The sequence below is a fragment of the Vombatus ursinus genome, unplaced genomic scaffold (genome assembly GCF_900497805.2).
Source record: "Vombatus ursinus unplaced genomic scaffold, bare-nosed wombat genome assembly UNPS02014810.1, whole genome shotgun sequence".
NCBI classification, from domain to species: domain Eukaryota; kingdom Metazoa; phylum Chordata; class Mammalia; order Diprotodontia; family Vombatidae; genus Vombatus; species Vombatus ursinus.
In genome coordinates, this window is record NW_020954588.1 from 39,376,498 (window position 1) to 39,400,101 (window position 23,604).

Here is a 23,604-nt window from a genome sequence, read left to right on the forward strand (position 1 = left end):
AAGTGGCAAAGCCGGGGCTCCTTGTTTTCTGCCTTGCCCGATTCTCTTCATCAGTGGGAGGCAGTGGTCGCGGTCTCACTGAACAAAGACGGTGATTTAGGAATGACTCTCTTACAAGTATGGAGTCGTCTCCTCGCGGTTAAAATAGTCCCAACTTCATTTTTTGGTGATGTGGTTTGGGGCTTGCCATATCCACTGCTCAGAAATTCTTTTCTTAAAAGCATTTCTGGCACGGTATGTAGAAGGCCTCTGAGTAGCCTCTCATCTGTGACCTCTCTCTTGTTTCTGATACACGTTTCTGATCCATCCAAATATTTTTTGTCATCTTTATTTATGCCTTTTTTTCACCGATGTTACTATCAAAGTATATATTAGTTTTTATACAATTTCCAGACCTCTTAATCCTCTGCAACACATGGTAGTGAATAAGTTGCTATCATTTTCATGGTGGTCCAGTGTTTCACATAGTGCCTGGCATATAGTAGGTGCTTAATAAATGTTTATTGACTGACTGGTCTTTTTGCAAATACTTATTTTGCAAATACATTTACTAGTTGTGTGACCCTAGGCAAATCACATAACCTCTGTCCACCTCAGTTTCCTCATCTGTAAAATGGGGGTAAGTATAAATACATACCTCCTAGGGCTGTAGGGAGTATAAAATGAGATAATATCTGTAAAGAACACTGAAACCTTAAAGTGCTATTTAAATGCTTGCTATCATCACCGCCAAAGAATTAATTTCAAAGAGGCGGATCAGCCCTTTATACTTACCTCGGTTAGTCCTTGGGAAACAGACTCCACATATTTCAGGAAGTTTACTAGATACCTTTCCAGTATAGTAGAACCTGTCAGACCTTATGGCACAGACCTTGAGAACCAAAGGTCACCTCCAAACTGATGAGGCATCACAGTATGACTTAGTGAAGGATTATCTTACCACAGCTCTCTCTGGAGACAGAACTAGGATGAGGACATTCAGGCTTTGCCCCAGGCACTAACATTTAAAGGGTGCTATCAGCACTTGTACTCCCTCCTTCAGCTGCTTAGAAACAATTGAGCTTAGCACTTAGTTAACAAGAACACTCAGGTGTAATAGAAGATTTCCAGATGGTTTGCGTCTTCCCTCTAAGGCTCTCTCCTCCCCAGCGTTGGACTACTTCACATGCTTCCTCCACCCCAAAATATCCCACCAAGGTCCCCGTTAGCAATCTCATGACCTCCCACAGTCCTGGGTCCTCCAGAATCCTGAAGTGTTACCTTCCCCACCTCCACCCTCATCTGTCCTTAAAATCTTGACTTGGAAGCACCTTTCCCGCTGCCAAAAATGCTACTCCATTGTTGTGTGATCCAGTCTAGGCAGACCTCCAACCCAAGGGCGTGTGGGGTAAAGAGAACTGAATTAAAGGAAAAAGAGACGAGGGCTAAACCCCCAAATCACCGGAGAGTTAAGAGAATGCCAAAGGTTGGGTAATAAATATCCAGATCTGCACACGTTTGCCTCTTCTCCCAGTCTTGACTCTCCCTGTCAGATTCCCCAGACCTTGCCTGAAAGCCAACTGGAAAGAGCAGTTGGTGGCAGCTGGGATTGGGCAGATCCTGGAGACACACTCAGGTATCTACAGGTAGGCAGCTTTGCTCCCTTCGGGCACGGCTGAGAAATGCACCTGATTTGTTTGAAGGGAGACCCTCCTGCAAAGAGCTTTTTACTGCACTTTTACGTTGCCTAAAACACTGAAGAGGATCCTAAATAATTCCCAGACCTTTCCCAGGCTCAGTTTCTGAAAGCTTAGTCATTTTTTCCTCCTTCATGGCAAATTGGCTTCTTTCTGGAGCCTTGAGCTACAAGGCCTCTAATAGCACAATTAAGGTGGCTTTTTAGAATCATCAAAAAAGCTCAATAGCAGAGAATCCTCTTGTTACCACTTTCTGAATTGCTGAGGGCAACTGTTTTTCCCTTTCAAATGTTCTTTATGCAGAATGTACAATACTGCCTTCCTGGGATCTTAACTGCAAGCAGCTGTGTCTCAGAGGTCTTCAACATCTAGAGTTGGGTGGGAGAATCACAGTGTGATTTAGAACCTGAAAAAAGATTCCTGCCTGCCTTTCCCTCTTTCTTCCTCCCCTCCCCCTTTTCCTTCTTTCCTCCTCCCCTCCCATTCTTCTTTCCTTCCCTCTCTTCCTCCCTCCCTCCCTTCCTTCCTTCCTTCCTTCCTCTAGGAAGGCCTGAGGGTAGAACCAGACTCTTCTCAAGAGGATGCTTGAGTGCTCTGGCCTCCCTGCCCTGGTGACGCCTCTATCCCATGGCCACCTCCTCTTCGGGGAATCCCTGACCGGGACCATCATTTTTCATGAGATGCTTGGACCATGCTCACTTCATTCTTGACTCTCTGGACTTTTCCACCTCCTCCCCAAAAGCCTTCCTCCCTTTTAAGTTTTATCTTCCCTTAAAACATAAGTTCCTTGAGTAGGAACTGTCTTTTTCACTTTTATCTGTCCCCTTGGTGCTTAGCACTATGCCTGGTTCAAAGTAAATGCTTAACAAATGCATTGGCTTAGCTTAGTTATTATCCATACATACTTCAACATTTCAAATCACCTACAAGCACTGGCCAGATGGGTACGGGCTGCCTCGATGGGTAAATTCTCCTTCACTAGAGGTCCTCAAGTCAAGGCCGGATGGCCCCTTGTCAAGTATGTTTGTGGATGGGTTCTTCTGAAGGTTAGGGTTATGGATGTGGACGCCCCTTCCTGCTCAGAGAGATGGCCACTCCCTTTGTCTACACACAGAGTAAACCCTTCAGCCCCCGGAGGCCAGCTTCTAGAGTTACTGTGTCTGAAAAATGTATAACTCCATGGCCAACAAGGTGATGATAAGCCTCTCCACGAGTCATGAGGCTGCTTTTAGGATGGTCTGTTACTTGGCCTGTACTCAATGCCTTTCCTACTTGTGCCCTACTGGTATAATTAATAATAATAATAATAACAATAGTAATAGCTAACCTTTATATCTCACCTACTGTGTGCCAGGCACTGTGCTAAGTGCTTTACAATTGTGATCTCATTTGATCCTTACAACAACCTCGGGAGGTGGGTGCTATTATGATTCCCATTTTACATTTGAGGAAACAGGCAAACAGAGACCGTGCCCAGAGTCTCATGGCTAGTAAAGAGGCCACATTTGAACTCAGGAAGATGAGTCTTCCTGCCTCCAGGCCCAGCACTCTCTGCCGTCCTGCCTCACTACCTCACCTCTGATAACCCAGGGTCAGCTTACTGCCACCATATAGCCTCATTGTGGGACTACTCCTCTCTATTCAACAAAGAACTGACCTAATAGATGGCCTTACTAATCTAGGGATGTCACCTAAGATGATCCCCTCCCCCTCCTTAAATTATCTTGTATTTACTCATCTCTCTCCATGTTGGATTTAAGGGCCTTGAGGACAGGGCCTGTTTTTTCTTTTGTCTCTGCAGCCCTACCACCTATGAGGCTTGTACATAGCAGGTGCTTAATAAGTGTTTGTGGAACTGAATGGAGTCCTCAGTCTTCTACTTGTAAGCCAACACTGTAAGATGATTCTAGTGGCCTCCACTTGCATAAGAGAAAAGCCCTTGATAAGAGCTCCATTTGAGCGTCCATCTCTGAGGAGGAGGAGCCTTGGGCAGCCAACAGGCCTGTAGTGGGCAGAACTCAGGGGATAGTGCCCCATGGGCTACTCCACACTCCCTCTGGCTCAGGAGTTCCCAACCTGGGACCATCAACTTGTTTTTAAACATATTTTGATGGCTGCATTTCAGTAAAGTTGGATTCGTCGGTAATCCTAAACATTTTATGCTCTGTATTTAAAAACATGATTCTGAGAAGGGCTTTACAGGCTTCACCCCTGGATGAGCTACTCCTTTTATCCCCTAAAGGAAAAATCACTCAGCTTTTCTTCCTTCTCCTTCAAGAGTGCTCCAACCACTCTGAAATTCAGCCTGAAGGTAAGAAGGAATAGAAACTTCCAACCATAAGTAACGACTTTCATTCTACTCTGTGGACTCAGCAGGTTGGACCCCATCCCCTCTTTCAGAACATGCAGGTTGAATCGGGGGGAGGGGGAGGGGGAGGGGGAATGATAATGATTGTCTGACCAAATAATTATGAAAGTTTCCTCTCTGGGACAATGACACTCCCTGAGATCTAATGACACTCTCCCCTATGGAGGACATTCATAGGTCTCTTGCTTAGTGTGTGTGTGTGTGTGTGTGCATACATCATGCATGTATGTATGTATACATATGGATGGATGTATATGTCTAAATATGTGTGTGACTTCTTCAGAGAGGTCTCTACCCTAAGCCCTTTTTCTATGGAGGCTGAGTTTCTGTCACAATTTGAAACAGATCAGCACCCATCCATCCAAATGGTCCCAAGAGCATAGACGTGGCTTTCACTGAGCACTGGGATACATGCGTGTGGGAATCTCCCCAAACTAAAAATGGATTCACAAAAGACAGACAGCTTAGAAAGGCTTTTTTTCTCTCAAAACAGCATGACTCACAGTCTTTCAGAACCGACCCACACCACCAAGAAATGCAAGACTGAATATATCTGCATAGAGATGCTAGCCAGATTGAGAGGTTTCCTTCTTTTAGGAAGATAATACAATGCAGATACCTGGGGAGGGCTTGTAATATCTTTGCATGTATAAACAGGAACCACATGGGATATATACCCATTTGTATTTTTATATTTCAGGGTTAATTTTTAAAAAATGTTTTATTAATAGTCTTCGTAAAACATCACTATCACTTCCCAATGATTCCACCCTCACCCCACCTCCCACACCCAGACAACACCTTTTTAACAAAGGAGTAGGGGATAGCAAAGTAAAGCAGCACACTGCTCAGTCTGACAATGGATGCCTCCTTCCACGCTGATACACCACCACTTTGAGAGGTGAGAGGCATGTGTCAAGGGTTAATCTTCAAGAAGGCTCACTGTACTTTTACTGAAAGAATGCAAATACCTAAGAAAAAGAATGCCAACATCTCCGCTAAATCATGAAAAGTCAATTTCTGAGCCTCCTCATTCTTTGAAACATATCTACTCCCGAGTAAACAATGGAGCTCTAGGCCACGGATGCTGGAACAAATGTGTATGCATACACATACACATATATGCACATACACACGTATCCACATATCCATATCCCACACCCTCCCTCCCTATCCAGAACCCGGAGAGGAATGAGTCATTCTGGAGAGAACCAAACTTTCCAGACATTTTAAGCCCACCAGCACGGAATCTTGAGCTGGAAAGGAGACCAGGAAGCTAGGTCCCAGAGAAGTCAGGTGACGTTCTCCAGGTCACAGAGCTGCCTGAAGCCAGCACCTGGACAACAACCCAGGTTCCCCACCTCCAGGCTCCTGCCATTTCTAGCATGCCAGGCTACCTAAACCCCGATCCCTCCAAGCACCAGAATGCTTCTTTTGTTTTACCCTTTGGGTGAACATCTTTCCCCAGGCCCATTGCATCTTTTTCTGGACAGAGCAGCTGGTCCAGACCCTGGGAGTGGGTCTTCTGGCCCACCACTGTCCAGTCTTGTGTTCCAGGGTTACCCACGCAGCCCAAGGGGCGTAGCACAGGGGTGATGTACCCTAGCACTAAATGGCCCCAGGCAGCACGGTCCATCTGTGCTGTTTCTATCTCTGACTTTGCTTTCAGCTCCATTTCTAACTGGCTACTTCTAATCTAATCTAATCTTGAAAACTAGAACGCTGACTTCATTAAGCTTGGGGGTGAAGCAAGGCTCATAAATGAGGGGCTGGAGGTTCTCCTCTGGGTAAAGAACACAGCTCTAGACTACAGAGTTTGTAACAAGTATTTAGGGACTCAGAAGTACTTTGGGAAACTGTCTGGTTCTCAGAGCGTTTCAGATAATTAAAGACCGATTTATCTGTGTTGCATCATACACGGCCCCTGCCCCCCCAAGGGATGCTCCTTGAAGGAGGATCTGGTGATCTATATAAAGAAGGTCTGCACTCATCCAACCGCGCCGGCGTTCTACGCCTGTATCCCCTTCGGAGCAGACTGCACGCTCCCTGAGGACAGCAAATGCTTTGGTTTTGCCTGACTGCTTCTCTAGTCCTCAGCAGACCTAGGGGCCACCTAGTGGACGTCTGTTGAGGTGAACTGAATTAATGCAATATGGTACAAGGGAAAGAAGGCTTGCAATCAGCATTCCTGGGTTCAAGATCAGGCTTTGATGCTGCTTTACCACAAAAATAAATAACAGCTAATATTTATATGGCACTCGAAGGCTTGAAAGTGCTTTATAAATATCTCATTTGATTATCTCTTCTGATAGGTGCAATCATAATCCCCACTTTACAGATGAGGAAACTAAGGCAGAGAGAGGTTAAGTGACTTGCCCAGGGTCAAGCAGATAGTACAGGTCTGGGGCAGGATTCAAACTCAGTTCCTGCAAATTCAGAAATCCCAGGCTCTCTCCGCTGCATCACTTGGCAGCTGTGTCTGCCTTTCTGAGCCTTCTTTGTCCTCGCATAAAATGAGACATTGGTAGACTAGAGGATCATGGAAGTCCCTTTCCAGGCAGTTACCTAGCGAGGTGTTACGTGCTAGACCTCGAGTCAATAAGACGTCGGTTCCAATCCCACTGCAGACACGTATCAGTAAGTCCCTTAATCGCTCAAGCCTCAATTTCCTCAGCTGTAAAATGAGGCTGAAAATAGCACCGAACTCTCAGGGTTGTCGTGGAGACCCTCTGCAAACCCTCAAGGGTCATGTAAACGTTAGTTATTCCAGCTTTAGCATTCTATATAGGGAAGGTGTACTTGTAGACATACACGGACACAAGAGAAGGAGAGAGGAGGAGGAAAGAGAGAGAGAGAAGGACCGAGAGAAGGCTGGGAAACCAAGCACTGGCCACCCAGTACTCCGGGCCAACGCTTTAAACAATGCCTCAGAAGTGTTTCTTACTCGTTGGTTTCTGGTGGTCGGCTTAAGGGAACCGCCGATGGGGGCGCTATCCATTACGGCATTCAGGAGGATTTATCAGAGGACAGGCATTAACGATGGATTAGCCTTTCTAGAGACTGGGATGCCGTCCAGTGAGCCACTTCCTAAAACTGAGAGGGCCGTTTCAGGAGGACGAGAGACCAAAATGGAAAATGCACACGGTACTATGGCAGCATGAAGCATCTGAGCTACATACTTATCACAGGGTTCAAGGTCCAACGGTACTCCCGCTGGTTACCGGAAATATCTGATGTAGAGGAAATATCTGATCTCTCTCACCACCTGATCCAAATATATTGTGAGCTATTAGGAAAAATTACTCCTGACTAGATTACAAATCTTTCTAATTTATTTCTTCTTTTCTGTTTACTGAAATTATTTCCTTCAATGAGCATGGAGTAGGATCTAACAAAATGTTGAATATGCTTGCATGAGCTCCCCTCAAAATGCCCTCCTGCCTTGGATGGTTATTAGGAGGCCCAAACGAGATAATGTAAGTAAAGTGTTTTGCAAATGAATGCTAGCAATTATCATCAGCCACAGAAGAAACAAGTTTTAAGCCCAAGTCTGAGGGAGATGGCATGCATGGAATGGTGGTGAGAAGGACAAAGTGCTCCAGGTGAGAGCTATCTCAATCAACATTTACTAAGCATCTACTATGTGCCAAGGACTGTGCTAAGCACTCAGGATACAAAAAGAGGCAAAAGGCAATCCCTGCCCTCCAGGAGCTCACAGTCTAATGGGGGGAGGGGATGGAAGGGGAGACAATTCAATAGATAGATAGATAGATGGATAGATGGATGGACAGATGGATATAGATATACAGACACACATATATGGATACATGTATGTTATAACACATATTACATGTTAACAGATCATAATAAATGTTAAATTACTTAAGCGCACAATTATTGAATCCTCACCATATAGATTTAGAAACCAAAAACCACTGGGGCCCAGTTCCTCAACCAATAGCCATGCAGTGGGTGAGGGTGCAACCAGGGCGCCATCTTCTTCTGGTCCGGCTCTCAGTGCGCTACAGCCACCCTGCTTAGAGTTAAGCATCTTCCTAGCTTTCTAAAGTCATCTCCAAACTGAGGAAGGCCAGGAACCCAAATAACCCTCAATGGAAGAAAGGAAGGAAAAATATGTATTGCGTGCTTACTATGTGTCAGGCACATAATGAGGAAAAGGATTGTCAAATTCTTATACCTTCATTAGATATTCTATCCCTCACAAAACACAGAACACATTGAGGGCAGGATCTGTTTTTATTTTTGTCTCTGTTATCCTAGAAGAGAACACTGTGCCTTACACACAGTAAGTGCTTAATAAATGCCTACTGAATGAATGAGTAAATGGTTTCTCAGCTAGACTAATCTAATGTTTCCAAGGAAAGAGAGCAAACTAGAGAATTGACATTTAAGATTAGATCAATAAGAACTCATAATAGATAAGAGACCAGAAAATCCCATTAGTAAAACAGCTTTCTCTTTTTTAAGTGATTTGGTATTTAACCACCTGTTTCAGGAATCGACAGACAAGTCTTACATTTCATGTTGTATAAGAAAATTTTCTCAAGCATACTCTAGTTATGAACCCTGTGTTTGCCATTCATCTCCTCCCTTTTCAAAAGGCACTAATTTTGGCAACGGCCCAGACACATTCTTCTCGCCTTTGCAAAGAAGGAAGCTGTCAGCCATACCTGCTTCATCGTAGGAGACAGTCAGTTTTTCCAGCATCTCTCGGTCGATGGACAGAATCTGCTGCTCCAGGATGGCCTGGTAGGACAGCACGCTGTTCTCTTTGTCCTTTTCATAGTCCTGGAGATGCTGTTTCAGGACCTCAGGCAGGCGGGATTTCACATATTCAGCAGCTGACTGTCATAAAACAAGGAAAAAAAAAACAAACTGGATTAGTCCTTCATCTATTCAACCTGAACCTTTATTTATTGGTTAGAGTTCTGAGCTCCAGGTGCAGCTTACACGCCAGAACTTGAAAACCTGAAGGTGAATGCACGGGGCAAAAATCAATCAATGACTGACGGACTGATAGGGCAAGAGAGAAGTAAAAAGTGCAGATGACTGCAGCAATCCTCGGGCCAGTCAACTAGGCCGTCATTTTTACACTGCGCTCCCGACCTCAGCCCCAACCTCCAGGCACACAAAGGACTCATTTTGAAAACAGACAGTTAATATTCAAGAGCTCCTCAGTCTCCCCCTTCCAAAAGATCTCTTTCCCAAGTTCTTCGTCTCTGTTATCCGGAGATGTCAGGAGGAATAGAAGAGGGCCTGCAGCACTCGGGCTGGACCCCCAGTTGTGAGCTTATGGGGAGCATGGACAAGGATGAAGGCATGCCGAGGACTGGCATGGGTCACACCAGTTACATTGCTGGAAATTCTCTTCTCCCATTTTCTCTATTATGTCCCTTACCCTACTGTGGTTCTCCTACCTTTTCTTTTCCTTTTGGCCTCCTCATTCTCTCCCTACTCCCTAAATTAAGGGCTCAGTCCTTGAATCCCTGCCCATCTCACTCCCTGCTTTCCTTATCAACGTACGAGTCACAGTTATCACAGTTTCACAGATAACCCAGAATTTGTCCCCAAGCTCCCAACTGCAGTGGGCATTTTCACCTACATATCCCTTTATGACCTAAATTTACTGTATTTAAAACTAAATTCATCTTGGCTTCCCTCCCTACTCTGAAACCCAGTGCTAAAGATGCAAGACAAAAACCAGACAGTCCCTGCCTTGAAGGCCTTTAGGTTCAACTGAATTCTTCTCCAGGAAGGAAGGCACAAGGGAAGTTCACAGTGCCTGGCACAACCTGGGTGTTTAATAAATGATGGCTCAATTGAATTATTTTCTCCATTAGGCATCAACTATAAACGCTATTGGAAGGACAAATATTAGTAAAGTGAGTCCATTTTCTTAAAATGTGCTTCTCTTCCTGCCATCCCCATCTTTGTCAATGGTAAAAGTAATTCAGCCCAGAGCACAAGGCTCAACATTTTGGAGTCTTTCTTTCCCATGTCTTCCGTGTCCAATGAGTCACCAAATCCTCTCAGGCTCCTCCTTTTGTACTGCATTGCCCATCTGTCCCCTCCCAAAAATAGATGTAGAAATCTCTACTGCTACGACTCCCAAGACCAATCCCTGAATGGCTCCAATGACTTCCTAACCATCCTCCCAGTCTCCAGTCTCCCTCAAACCCTACTGCCAAATAGCCATCCACTCAGTCATGACTCTGAAGGACTGAGGGTGGCTTTAAAACTATCCAAAGAGGATATGGAGATAGGGTCCTCATGGTTTTCTTTGCTCCCCAGCTCCTTATGGGAAAGGACCTTGTCATTTTTATTACTGTGTTCCCAGCTGCTCACATAGAATTTTGCACACAGTAACGGCTGAATTGAATGGAAAGAAAGATTCTTAATTGTAGGCATATGGTCTTGCCCACTGGGGTCCAGCACTGGGTCCTGTCTTACCTGCGATGAGCACACTCCCATTTAGATTCATTACCTTCTAACAAAGGGGCTCCATGTTGTTGGAGTGCCGTAATGCAGTGGGATGCCACGCACTTCATCCTGTACATCCCTACATGTTTTTAGACAGCTACCAGGTTCTTCCTCCTTTGTACCTCATTACTGGGATGGGGGAAATGGGAAAAGAGAGAGGACCCAGCCCAACTTTCATGGTCTCTAATCTGTTTCTTTGGCATTTTCCTAGTTACCTCTTTGCAACTTAGAATGGAAAAAGAAAATAAGGCCAGTGGAACCCCTGCCCACCAAGAAAAGCCCCCCAAAGAAAAGAGGGGAATATTTCAGCCTGGGGAGTAGCCAGATGCAAGCACCTAACAACGTCTTCCTGGGTTTATATTTAGATTCTCTAAGTCAATTGCTGATTAAATTACAACCTGATAATCTCACTGAAACTGTGTTCAATTTGCATGCAAGCCAGTCAGTACAGAACGAATGAAATTATTTCATAAAATGTAAATGAGCTCACCACATAAGCACAACACATTTAATTCTAGCATTTAATAATGATTTCCTTCTGACACCAGGAGCCTGAAAGGCACATCAGAGAAGTACTATTTTTAACTCACAATATCTAGCTGTTGAATAACAACATTCAGTTTTAGTTTTTCCTTGGAAATGACTTAGATGTCCAGGAAATAGATCCCCAACATATTCTAAAAGAATCAGTTGAACATCAGTGAATCCATCCAATGCCATGTTTCCTTCCCATTTAGATTAATTTTTGTCTGTCAAAATCACAATGCAGAGCTGGATAAAACTGGGGTCCATCCTTTCCATTACTTTTTTACAAACTATGTCATTTCTGGGTGCAGGTTATTTTCATTGTGAGAGGTTTCTGCAACCTACGGGAGGAAAATGGCCCCCGGCCAAGTCTTCCCTTTTTCCAGGCAGTGTCAGGAAACACCGTTACATTCAGTTGATGTTCTAAATGTATTCATATGATAATTTAACCTTATGTTCAAGAGAAGCCCACACAGATTCCCTGCCAGATTATTAACTGCCTGGGGGATAACAATGCGATATGAGCAAGTAATAGACAACAAAAAGGGGAAACTTAAAATCCTAGAATCTCGGTGGAATTCCAAAAACGGAATGTAACCATAATGCCGCGTTATTAAAGCGATGCTCCTGTGCCACCTCTCGGAAGAGGAGTGATCCTGGGCCTCTCTCTTTGTTGTCTTTGTGTGTCCCAGAATACTCTGCTGGATCACTAGAGATAGCAGCAGAAACTGAGGGTGCTGCCTAGCCTACGGAGTGGATTCTCCGTGGAAGGTTCACAGGAAAACATGGAAAAGCATCCACATCAGGGGGAAAAGGATGGGTTCCAGTCTGAACCACTGGAGGGAAGGCCAGATGGATGAGACCACAGATGCACCGAACTCTGAAGTGGTGCTTGAGCATGAGTATCTCCAGGGCCTAGGACAGGTGCTTAATGCGGGCTTATTGAATTGAACTGAAACGGCATAGGAGGCACAGTGAATAGAACGCTTGACCTGGAGTCAGGAAGACCTGAATTCAAATCCAACCCCAGATACTTACTAGCTGTGTGATCCTGGGCAAGTCATTTAACTTGTTTGTCTCAGTTTCCTCATCTGTATAATAGGGATAATAACAGCACTACCTTGCAGGGTTGTGAGATCAAAAGCAAATACCCATAAAGTACTTTGAAAACCTTAAAGTGGTATATGTATGTATATCCATGTATTTGCTATCATCATCATCATCATCATCATCTGACATTAGTGGTTAATGCCACTAGCAAGAAAATTATCATTAAAGTCTATACTCTTAAATTTTACCTGGAGGGAGTTTAAATTCTGGGCCAGCCAAACCAATTGTTCATTCCAGAAATAACAACAGTGATTATCATGGTCTATCTCTTGTGTCTATGGAATGCTTCATACTTTTAAAGGTATTCTCCTATTTACGATCTGAGGCAGGGGACGCTGGTGTTGTTTTGGATAAGGGCTGATCCAAGTTGGCCCCTACAAAAAGCTTTCCAAAGGCTCATATTGGCTGGGTGAGGAAGCTCCGCCATCAAAGACCACTCTCATTACCCCAGATAGAGAAGAGGGTTTCTGTCCCCAGCAAATGGAATTGTTCTATGTCATTAGCAGTTGCCATTCAGAAGCCATTAAATGAATGGCCCCAAAGTAGGCTGAATTCACAAATCTGCTCACTTACAGATTGAAACCTAATTTGGAGTGGCCCAATGAACCAAGCCCAAATGTGAAGATTCATTAAGGGTCATTGCAAACCATTAGGACCATTAGCAGTGACCCATGCTAAGCCAAGAATACATCACTGCACAGGATGTCTTCTAAACAGGATTTATTTGCTCAAATACCTCCAACTACTAAGTACCATCAAAATGGAAACTCTGGGCAAGTGGGGAGTGTTTCATTCACTGTATTGTGTCCCCAGTGCATAATGTGCTATGTTTGGAATAATATTGTAGTCTACTATGATGTTACTATGGGCGTCACACATAGTAGGTGCTTCATACTCATTCACTGGACTCCTATTTCTACAGGACTTGAAGGTTTTCAAAGTACTTTCTTCACAACACTTCTCACTTCTTGAGGTCTCCGTTTCCTCCTCTATAGAACAAAGGGTCCCTTAGGATTCCAGTTCCATACTCAAGCCCCTCCCAGCTCTAAAGACTACAACCTGCCCAGGTCTCCCAGCTAGTACATCTTGGAGCTAGGATGAGAACTCGGGTCTCTTGAGGTCGAGAACTCAGGTTCTTTCTGCTGAACTTCTTTGTCTCATTCATTCATTCATTCATTCATTCAACAAGTATACTAACTCTGTATGAATCACTTGCCACGGTTAAGGAATTAGACATTTTCTAATTGGCCCCGGAGGGCAGAACGATGAGGACTGGACAGAAGCGGCAAAGAGGCAGCTTTGGGCTTGATCCGGACAAACTTCCTAAGCCTTGTCTGAGTGGGCAGGGCTGCCTCAGGAGGAAGGGGCTCCCCATCCTGGGAGGCCCTGATGCAGAGGCAGGAGGACCAGCTGTCAGGTGTAATGCAGACATTTCTTCTTCCAGACCTAGAGTGGGCTGGCTGGCCTCTGCGGTCCCTTCCAATTCAGAGATTCTATGAATTACATGAATATATTACTCAGTGAATGCAAGCTCATGTGGCATTCAAACTATTAACATACCCTCCTCCTCCTAAAGAGCAAATGAATCACATAGCGTTTTTAAAGGGTCTGTGATACCTTTTGGTAGTAAACATACACCTGTGCTCACATCACCCTCTGCTGTCTGGTGCCCATAGAAGCAAGAAGCAAAAACAGACTCCGCAGGCGTGAGTCGAAGCTGCCTAACTCAGACTGAAGGGGATCCTGGCACCAAGGAGTTACAGGAATCCCCCCAGCAGATAAAATTATACCCTTTGGGCTCAACCTCCACCTAGCCACATGAGGGTAAGACTACATCATTTACCCATACAAAGATGGAATTGAGTATCTTTCTTGGAACTCAATACGAAGGCCATTGAAATATTCCACAAGCCATATTAGAAGTAAAGTGTCAACCAGCCAGCGCCTCGGACCAAGGTCAGAGGTCACTGCCCTACACTGTGGAGGCCACACTCGGAATGGAAGACCCAGGATCAACCTGAAAGATACATGAAATGGTGGGAAAACCAACGTTTTTACAAAACAACATACCATGAAGTCTATGCAATAAATGTATTCTCCAATAACTTATTATCATTATCATCGCTGTCGCTGTCCAGACTTGAGATTTAATCAGGGAAGAAACTCACGCTCCCTTCCCTGATGCAGATGGACAACATGATGGCAGGTCACCATCTTCCACAGCATCTGCCACAATGGAAGGGTAAGTGTCTAGGGTCAGAGATGAGACTTGAGCCCATGTCTGCCTGACTCCAAGGCCAAATCTCTATCCAGCGTGCTACTAACTTAATAATGATTACTGAGGAGCTTCCAAGGACTAGGAGGGTAACAGAGGACTGAGAGGGCGCAGCAAACGGGATATGGGGGCACGGGAGGAAGGATCAATCGCAGGAGATATTTCAGAGGAGTTCGGAAACAGGTTTTCATTTTTCCTCCAGTTCTAATTTCTCTTCCTCCTTCTACCCCTCCCCTCTCCATTGAGAAGGCAAGAAATACAATGCCCATCATACAGATGAAGTCACACAAAACAAGTTGACACACCCGCCATGTCAGAAACAGGTTTTCAAGGTGAGAGATTTGTTGAGAGGAGAAGGTGGATTTCCAAGTGGAGGGAAAATGAGAAACGAGGTTGGTCACAGAGACGTGAGCAGGGAAGCTCCAGGAACATGTGACTCCTATCCCAAGTTCACGTGTGGTATATTTGGTGAAAGAAAAGCACAGGAAGCTTGTGAGGAGGGAGAGAAGAAGAAGAAATGGTACTGAGGGAATACTTTTAGGCAGCTCCCAGGGGTAGGATGGTTTGGTGGGTGGGACGGTGAAGGTAGGAAGGGCATCAAGGAAGCTGGGGATCAATCCACGTGAGGCGGCAAGTTCTAGACTAGGGTGAGAGCTTAGAAATACAGAGGGACAAATTCAAAAGACACTGCATGAGGTGCCAACAGCGGGTCTGGGGGACAGATCAGATCCAGGCAGGGGAGAGAAAGGGGGAAGGAGGAAGAAGGGACAGGTAAAGTGAAAAAGAGATGGGGAGTAGGGGAGAAAGAAGGGGAGGGGGGGATTGAGCAGGGAGAGAGAGAAACAGTCATCAGGGTTACTAGTCAGGATGATCTGGGGAGTGGGAACAGGGGAAACCGAGAAGGGGTATACCTGACGGCTAAAACCAACTTCTCAACATGTTTAAGCCTAAAGACGAGCAACTGCTCCTCCAAGTTTTAAGAAACTCAAAAAACTCCATTACATCTTACTTTCAAAATAGGGCTAAGAATTCTTTTTCTCCTATTAAGGCTGGAGTGAGTTGAATTTCAGTTGCTGGGTCTAAAGCAGTGCTAGTTTCAAAGTGCCTTTGGGAACAAATCCTGTGGCTGAGATTGGGTGATTCGAGGACCCCCACAAAGATGTCCATCCTAAAAGCCACCCAAAGCCAGGCTCTGCTCCAAGCACAGTCCCTAGGACTTTGCAGAGGTTCCCTGTCACTCCTAAAAGAGGCTCCCTCCCCAGTTCTAATGAGTCAGTCAACAAGCATTTATGAAGCACCTATTCTGCTCCAGGCACTGCACTTACCAGCCGCTGGAGTCCCCTGTAGGATATGGGCAAACCATGGGACTGTTCTGACCCTTCGTTTTCTCTTGTAAAATGCAGATACTGGGATGGTTGTGAAGACCCAGTGAGACACGATCGGCCAACAAACAAGCACTTATTAAGCATTCTTGTGTGCCGGGCACTTTGCAAACCCTAGAGTGCCAGAGGGAGGGATGGCGATGGGGAATGAACCTGTGATTTCACTGGGAGAGGTCTCGGCTCAGAGAGCTGCCCAGAGCCCAAGAGGGTGAGTGACTGATGACACCAGTACGGCAGGACGAGATCCTCCTGGCTCCGAGGCTGGTTCTCCGTCCAGCACGTCATGATCATGACACTCATTTTGGCTAGTCAAGGCTGGACTCCAGCGCCACGAGGCCTTTCGTGATCTGGGTGAGTGCTGTGTTTGCTTCATAGAATGTGAGCTTCCTGAGGGCAGGGCAGAGTTCTCATTTTGCCTTTATACCCTGTATCTAGCTAGGAGACACTCCACCAGTGCTTGCTGGCTTGGGCTGGGTCCTACATAAAACCAGTTCCTGCATTCTTGAGTCTTCTGACTCCCTTTTGACTTGCATTAAGCATATTTTACTCTAATTTTATTGCAAACTGACATTTGAGCCTCGAGGAATCTTCATGGCCCATTGAGCTGGATGGGACAAATACTCCCTTCCAGGAGGCAACAGTAGAAGTTTTTGTAAAGTTTTATTTACACAAACATCTCTGTGCTCCCACACACTGTGCTGGGCTGGCACTGAATCCTCTTGTAACATGCTGTGCTGCAGCCTGGAAGGTGGATGGGAATGAGGAGAAGGACTGGCCCCTCTTCCCTTGGGTCAGAAGGAAACAGTGCCAGCTCTCCGGGCCAAGGTCGACGGCAGAGTGCCAGCTGCTCCCTCCCGCCCCTCAACATGCTGGGTCTGCCTCCCTAAGCACCCCTCTCTGCTGGAAGGAATCATCAGCACAGGCCTGGGCACTAAGGAGGGGCAGGGAGACGAGGGAGCCGCCCTGGACATAGAAGTTAGGAAGGGAGCTGAATTCCACGGAGAGATAATGTCGCCAGGTTTGTGTAAAGAACAGGAGTGTCACATGGGCCCAGCGGGACCTGGCGGGAAGCTAGGGGCCAGGGCAGCCGGGAGAGGAGGCCGAGCATTCTGATATGGGCAAGGTTTCACTGCCCTTGCAGGAGGCTGGATGTACATGACGATCCGGCAGCAGCGAGAAGCACAGCCTCGCACTTTAATTTACTCGTGTCTACCATGGAATTCATCTTCCTTATGGTAACATATCATTAACTCCTGACAGCTGCTCTTTGGCTCCAGGCTCTTTCGGAAAACAATGTCAGAATGAGTCCACTCGCCTGCTCGGAAAGGAGCGCAGGATATTAAATTAGGAAACATCAAAGACTAGATTGAGTTATTCTTCCCCTGTGAGGGCTGGTAGGATTCTGGCTGGCAACAACACCCTCCGACATTTTGAGCCTCACTGGGAATATTACGTAAATGGAGGGCAGCATCTTCGTCAGTGGCCGCCCCCTCGGCTTTCACTCCCACATCCAGGGTGAAAGGCCAAGCCAAGCGCACTGAAAGTGAAGTCTAGTGAGGTTACTTGGCAACAGTCGATGTTGGAGGGGCTGGGAGAAGACAGGCGCCTTAAAATACCCACCAACCATTCTGGATATCAATTCAAAATCATGCAAAAAACAAAATAAAACAAAAAAATTTAATCATGTATTACTTTTGACCAAGCAATACCATCAATGGAAGCAAACTCTGAGGAAGTCCAAGACAGAACCAAAGTCCCAGCATGGACCAAAATCTCCATGTCACTTTTTTGGTTGGTGATAGAAAACAAGTGGGAACAGTGGGGCACAGCAGAACAAAGTGTGGTAGGAGCATGCAACCATGTAGTACTGTGCAGTAATTAAGGACCAAAATGAGGAATTCTGAGAAACACGAGAAGATGTGATGAAAAAATGTGGGACAAAAAGTAGGCAGAACTCTATGACCACATGCACACAATGGCTATAATCACAAAGAATGAAAAAATCATGAAAAAGAAGTCAAACTTTAAGTACACAAAGAGCTAATGCCTTTCCCAGACAAAACATAATGAGATAAGCCTCTCTCCTCTCTGGACAGACACAAATACACACAAAACACAAACCACCCCACCCAAGACTACGAGCGTCTTGAGAGCAGGGAACTCTGTCTTATACATTTGTGTGTCCCTCACATCTACCAAAAAACCAAGTGTATCACAGGCATTCAGTGATGTCATGGAATATCCACTGGTCCAGGAGGCAAAAGCCTTGGCTCTCTCACTAACTAGACACATTAGCTTGGACAAATGGCATTTGTGCTCTGGCCTTCAGTTCTCATTGGTTAAGTGAGAGCGCTGGACTAGATCAGGGGCAATTCACTTGGGATCCATGCAGGAGGTCTATGGGGGGAAGGGGGTGGTCTGTGAACTTGAATGAGAGAAAAATTGCATTTTTATTTTTACTAACCTCTAACTGAAATTTAGCATTTCCTTCAATAATGCACGTAGGAAACAAACCAGAGCAGTATGATATGAGCGGCACCTGGGACTCTGTCGCCAATAGAAATCACAGATATTTTCATATCACATTACAGTTACTGCAGCTACTTCTAGATATCACTTACACTCAGCACGACTTCAAAATTACTGTCATTAGACCTGCCACTAGATAGATGGCTATATCACAAATCTGGTTTTTTAATTATTTTAATAATTATTTCAACATAATTGCTTCCCTTTGTCATCCTATGTATTTTACTTTATGAATTTAAAAGCATGACTCTGAGAAGGGGCCCACAGGATCCAGAAGACAGTCAAAGGGGCCCATGAAGGTTAAGAAGCCCTGGATTAAGTGATCTCCAAAGCTCCTTCCCCCTCTAAGGATCCACAGATATCTGTTCAGTGAGTAGATGACAAGGGATATGGGTGGATTTTTACTCTGATGGTTTATCATCGCCCTACAGAGAAGGTGGCATTGTGAGCAGAGAGCCAGCCTCTGAACTAGGACAACCTGGCTCTCGTCCTACCTCTAACACATCCTTGTTGTGGAACTAAATATTGGGAGTCACTTAACAGCTCCACACTCCAGGAAATTCCCTAGGACTATGGGCAGAGAAGGTCCCAACCTTCATGGGCAGAAGGAGCTTTCTCATTCAGGAGTTTCTTACGGTTATAAAATGAGGAGTAAGAGGGGAGGGGAGGGACATGGAGGAGAGGGAACAGAGGAACACTGATTGGGCTTCGGAGATCAAGGATGCCTCTAAGGTGCCCTCAACCAAAGGCCCACAACCTGAAACTTCATCCAGATGACACTGGGGCAATTCACCCGACTGATACCGGACTCTCCGAATCGACGCCCCTTAGACACCTTGACAGCACAACACAGGAAAATTGGTCAGCACTGGTTCTCATTCCACTTATGAAAGTACAAGCCCAGTCTCACCTCCTCCAGGAAGGCCTCTCCACCTCCTAAGGAGGAGCATCGCCTCACACTGACTGAGCACTGGGAGACTTACAAAGGAGAACACCTCAGTCCTTCCCAACACTAGGCTCCTAAAACTGAAGCCACCCAGCTTCGCACCTCCCTAGACCCTCTGGTGAGTTGTTCTTGTCTTGATTTGAGAGTCAATTCTATCTCCCCAGCAAGAATATAAGCTCTCCAAGGGCGGGGACCTACCTTAGCCTTCATCTCTATTCCACCTAAGCCAGTCCTATGATGGGCACACGGTAGGAACACAAGAGGAATTATGGATTTGGCATTAGAAGAGCCACGTAATTGCCCACCTCCATCACTTCCTCACTGCACATCCACAGATAAGCCAATTACCTCTCTGACCCTCAGTTTCCCCATCTTTAAAATGAGGCAAATGATACCGGTTGCCCAGCCTATCTCCTAAGGCGGAGGTGGGGAGACCATTGAGTGATACCTCTAAAGAGCTTTGGGGTTGTGATACCTCCGACATCAGTGTTTGCTATTATGAAAAGCACTGGGTTAGGAATCAGAAGCTCTGCTCATCAGTGTGCCTGCAGATCAATCACTTCCCTCTCTGGGCCTCACGTTCCCCTTTGGGTAAAATACGGGGTGGGACTAGATGAACCCAAAGATTCCTCCCAGCTCTTACCCTCGTGAGCCAGATTGGTGGTTGTTGTTGGGGTTTCTGAGAGGCAGTATGGTGTAGCAGACGCGGCAACGGACCTAAAGTTAGGAAGATCTGGGTTCAAATTCTGCTGCAGCGGCTTACTGCTGGTGTGGTCTTAGGCAAGTCACTTAACCTCTATTTCAGTTTGAGGTGCTTTTCAGCTCTCCATCTGTGATCCTATGACCTTCTCATTGGCTCTAGCACTTTTTGATGAAATTAGGAATGTGAAGTGTTGAGACGCTGTCACAAGGATCTGTACCACGCTCGGGCAGCTCTCTAGTCAATATTAAAAGAAAAACACCCAGCTATTATTCCTCTTCATTTCACTCACCAGGACACGACCGTTCAGATCTCAGATTAGGCTTTCATAAAACACAATCCATTTTACCAAAGGCAATCCCTTTTTATGACCACTAGAGGGTAGGAAGCAATTCAGCTATACTATTTAATATTAGAAAATAAGTGTGCTCTCGTCTTCTGGGAGAATTAGACTTTCAAAGATCATCAAAAGAAATCTCTAACAACCAAAGCATTCCAGGATGTGTATGAATGGGGGCGGAGGAGGGGAAGGATGATGGTGAAATAAAAAAGCCAAGTCATCTTCCCAATATCCCAAAATGGAAAGGTTGGCCATCTCTTACAAGATCAGGAACTTAGCAGTGCACCTGAGATGGCATTAGCCAAGAAGCCAAAGATCCACAAGGGCCCAGTGCCAAAACCCTTATTATGCAAAAACTGAAATATGAAGAATTCCTGCCTATTGCTCCCTTTGGCCTTTGGGAACACTGAATTCTCAAAACACTTCACAAAGCCAGTTATTTTTTTTCCTTTTTCTAACTAGCCATTAGCATTTAAGTTCCTCCTGTTTCTTCGCTCTTTGGAAAGTATAACTATTCCAGGTTCGAGGGATACCTGTGCCACCCACAGACATCTTCCTGAGGCAAACGAGACCACTGAGGATAAAAGTGGGGAAAGAACCTTTCTTCTTAAGTTAATTCAGAGAAAGTTTGTTCTTTTTTGCTGCTTCTCAGCACCCCAGGATCTTGTTATTCAGCACCCTTTCCTGAAATTATTTCAAAATGAGTGGATTAATGATAAAGACAGAAAGAAGGCTCAAATTAGCCAGTCTCCAAATTATTGTAATTTTCAGAATTGTGAAAAATAGGAATATAAGAGGTTCTGGTGATCTGAAAAATGAGAGGTGATTGTAATTTTCATCTTAAAAATCTCTGATTTGGGCTTATCTTTTATAATAAAGGAGCACGGCTCGCTATCCATCTCAATTATATTTTAAAAAAGAGAGAGCAAGAGAGCTTTCATGCACTTTGGTACCATGGTCCCTGCCAAATCAGCATTCTTTTGAGCTTGCCAATCTCACAAACAGGCTAACTACTGGGACATTATCTATAGCTCCTATCAGCTTCAAGATTTTCTGCTCTGGACTCTGATGAGGTGACCTACTTCCTGCCACAGATGGACGGGTCTGTCTTAGGGCAGCGTAACAGTGATGCTGACTGCAGGCTTTCTTCTCCTAGTACCTTCCTCAAATTTTTTTCAAGTATCATTTATTCATTTTATAATATTTAATCTCAAAGCCAGTGTGGCATGACATTAATCAGTCACCTAAACTGTCCAAGCCTCTGTTTCTTCATCTGTAAAATGGAGATGAACCCATAGCACCTAAATGACAGGTTGTTACAGGTATGGGGGCGGGGGTGAAGCATAAAGTACCTTTCTGTGGAACATTTTCACAGCCACCAACTTCTATCACCCCCAAAGGCTCTTAAAGACTCGTGAGATTGGTAGGAGAGAGGCAGAGTACCAGCCTCTCTGATTAGGGATTTACCGACTGTACGTAATTCATCAGTTCCTCATTCCTTGGGAGGGCCTGTTCCAGAGGTCCATATCCCACAAGTCCAAATCCTCACTGAGCCTCCCCACTTCCCAATACCCACCTATCCCCCCCTCACCTGGGCTGCTCCAAAAGCCAGCAGCAGCCCCATCCTTCGCCTCGGGCTGCTGCATGGACAGCAAAGACGGCTCGTGTTCTAATGGACTCACATTTCATACTGACGTCTTGGGCACTGCCAGCCTCTAGTCCTTCTAGAACACAGCTCCCACAGAAATCACGCCTGCATTTTCTATGAACAGACTGAAAGGGATCATTAGAGAAGAGGATGTCACCATGGCCCACAGGTGTTCTCATAAAAGCGGCTTCCAAAAGGAAAAAAGCCCAAAGCTCTGAAGTGTTTGTTGACTGCATTAGCTAGGTAGCTGTGACTTTAAAAACGAAGCACTTCCTTCTTGTTCTCTAGTCACTAGAAGATTGTTAGTTCAAGGGCAGCTAAGTGGCACAGCAGGCGCTTACTAGCTGTGTGACCCCGGGCAAGTCACTTAACTGCTGTTTGCCTCAGTTTCCTCATCTGTAAAATGGGGGTAATCACAGCTCCTACTTCCCAGGGCTGTTGTGAGATGACATCTGTAGAGCACTTGGCACAGTGCCTGGTGCACAGTAGGCACTATTAGTGATGTTCCTCTACAGCGTGGTGAATTAGAGAGGGTACTGTATTTGGAGGTACAGGTCTCGCGTTCAAATCCCAACTCTGCCACTTACTCTTGTGACCCTGGGCAAGGCCCCTAACCTAGACTTTCACTTTCCAGGGGGTTGGACAAGATGACCTCTAAGGACCCTTCTGACTTCAGATCTATTGCAAATGTTATGATTTGTTTGAGTTTTGTCAATTCAATTCTCACAATGCATTCTAAAGAAAAACTCATCTACGCACTCCAATGTAATCACACTTCCACAGTGGCCCCTTTCTTTAAAAAAAAAAAAATCACCAAAACGCTCCTGTGAGATGTCATCCTAAAAACAGCTTCCTCCTAGAGCCCTTCATGAATCTCCCGCACACGCAGGTGGCACCCGGCCAAAGCAGGCACATCGGATCACTTGGGCAGGTGATTGCCTGTCCTTTCTCAGCAGCCAGGCTGAACAAGCACGGGTCAAATGGCATTGTTAAAGTGCAGAGCCTGCTTGACTTGTGCAGAGAAAAGTCATCCCATCTAAAGAACAGTTAATCCTGACGAGCTTCCATCATGAGGTTGGCCACGCTGGCGCCTCCTGCCAGGAACATCCCATAAAAGGACAATATTAGCTCCAATGGATTCTGTGAGAGTTATATGTTCAAGGTGGCCCTGGAATGCTAAGTAAGAATGGCCTTGGGGACCCAGAAAGGGACAGGACTGGCTGGTATAAATAAATGATGAAACACCTATGAGTTATTCATTTTTAAAAAGTCCAATGACGACATGGCAGCTGAGCAGTAGAACTCAGCTGAACATCGAGACTGCCTGAATCCATGGGTGGACAAAGCCTTCCTTGGTGAGCAGCCAGCTCTGTAGCAGAGGGAGTCCAGGGCCAAGGGTCTGTCAGGGCTGCTGCACCATCCATGTCCAGGGCCGTCTTCTGCTACACAAGGGCTGGCTGGTCCATACCCGACTAGAAAGCAGACAGGAAGGAAGGAAGGGAGAGAGACACAGAGAGAGAGAGAGAAAGAGAAAGAGAGAGAGAAAGAGAGAAAGAGAGAAAGAAAGAAAGAAAGAAAGAAAGAAAGAAAGAAAGAAAGAAAGA

The 23,604-nt window shown here is 45.5% G+C and overlaps 1 protein-coding gene across 2 annotated transcripts in view; it reads right to left on the reverse strand.

The window, feature by feature from the left end:
* PPM1L (protein phosphatase, Mg2+/Mn2+ dependent 1L) overlaps positions 1-23,604 on the reverse strand; it is a 308,025-nt gene that overhangs the window by 80,168 nt on the left and 204,253 nt on the right. For both annotated transcript variants that reach the window (XM_027875764.1, XM_027875765.1), the window contains one exon: positions 8,736-8,910. In XM_027875764.1, coding sequence (XP_027731565.1) covers positions 8,736-8,910 — 175 coding nt within the window. The remainder of the gene's footprint in view (positions 1-8,735; positions 8,911-23,604) is intronic.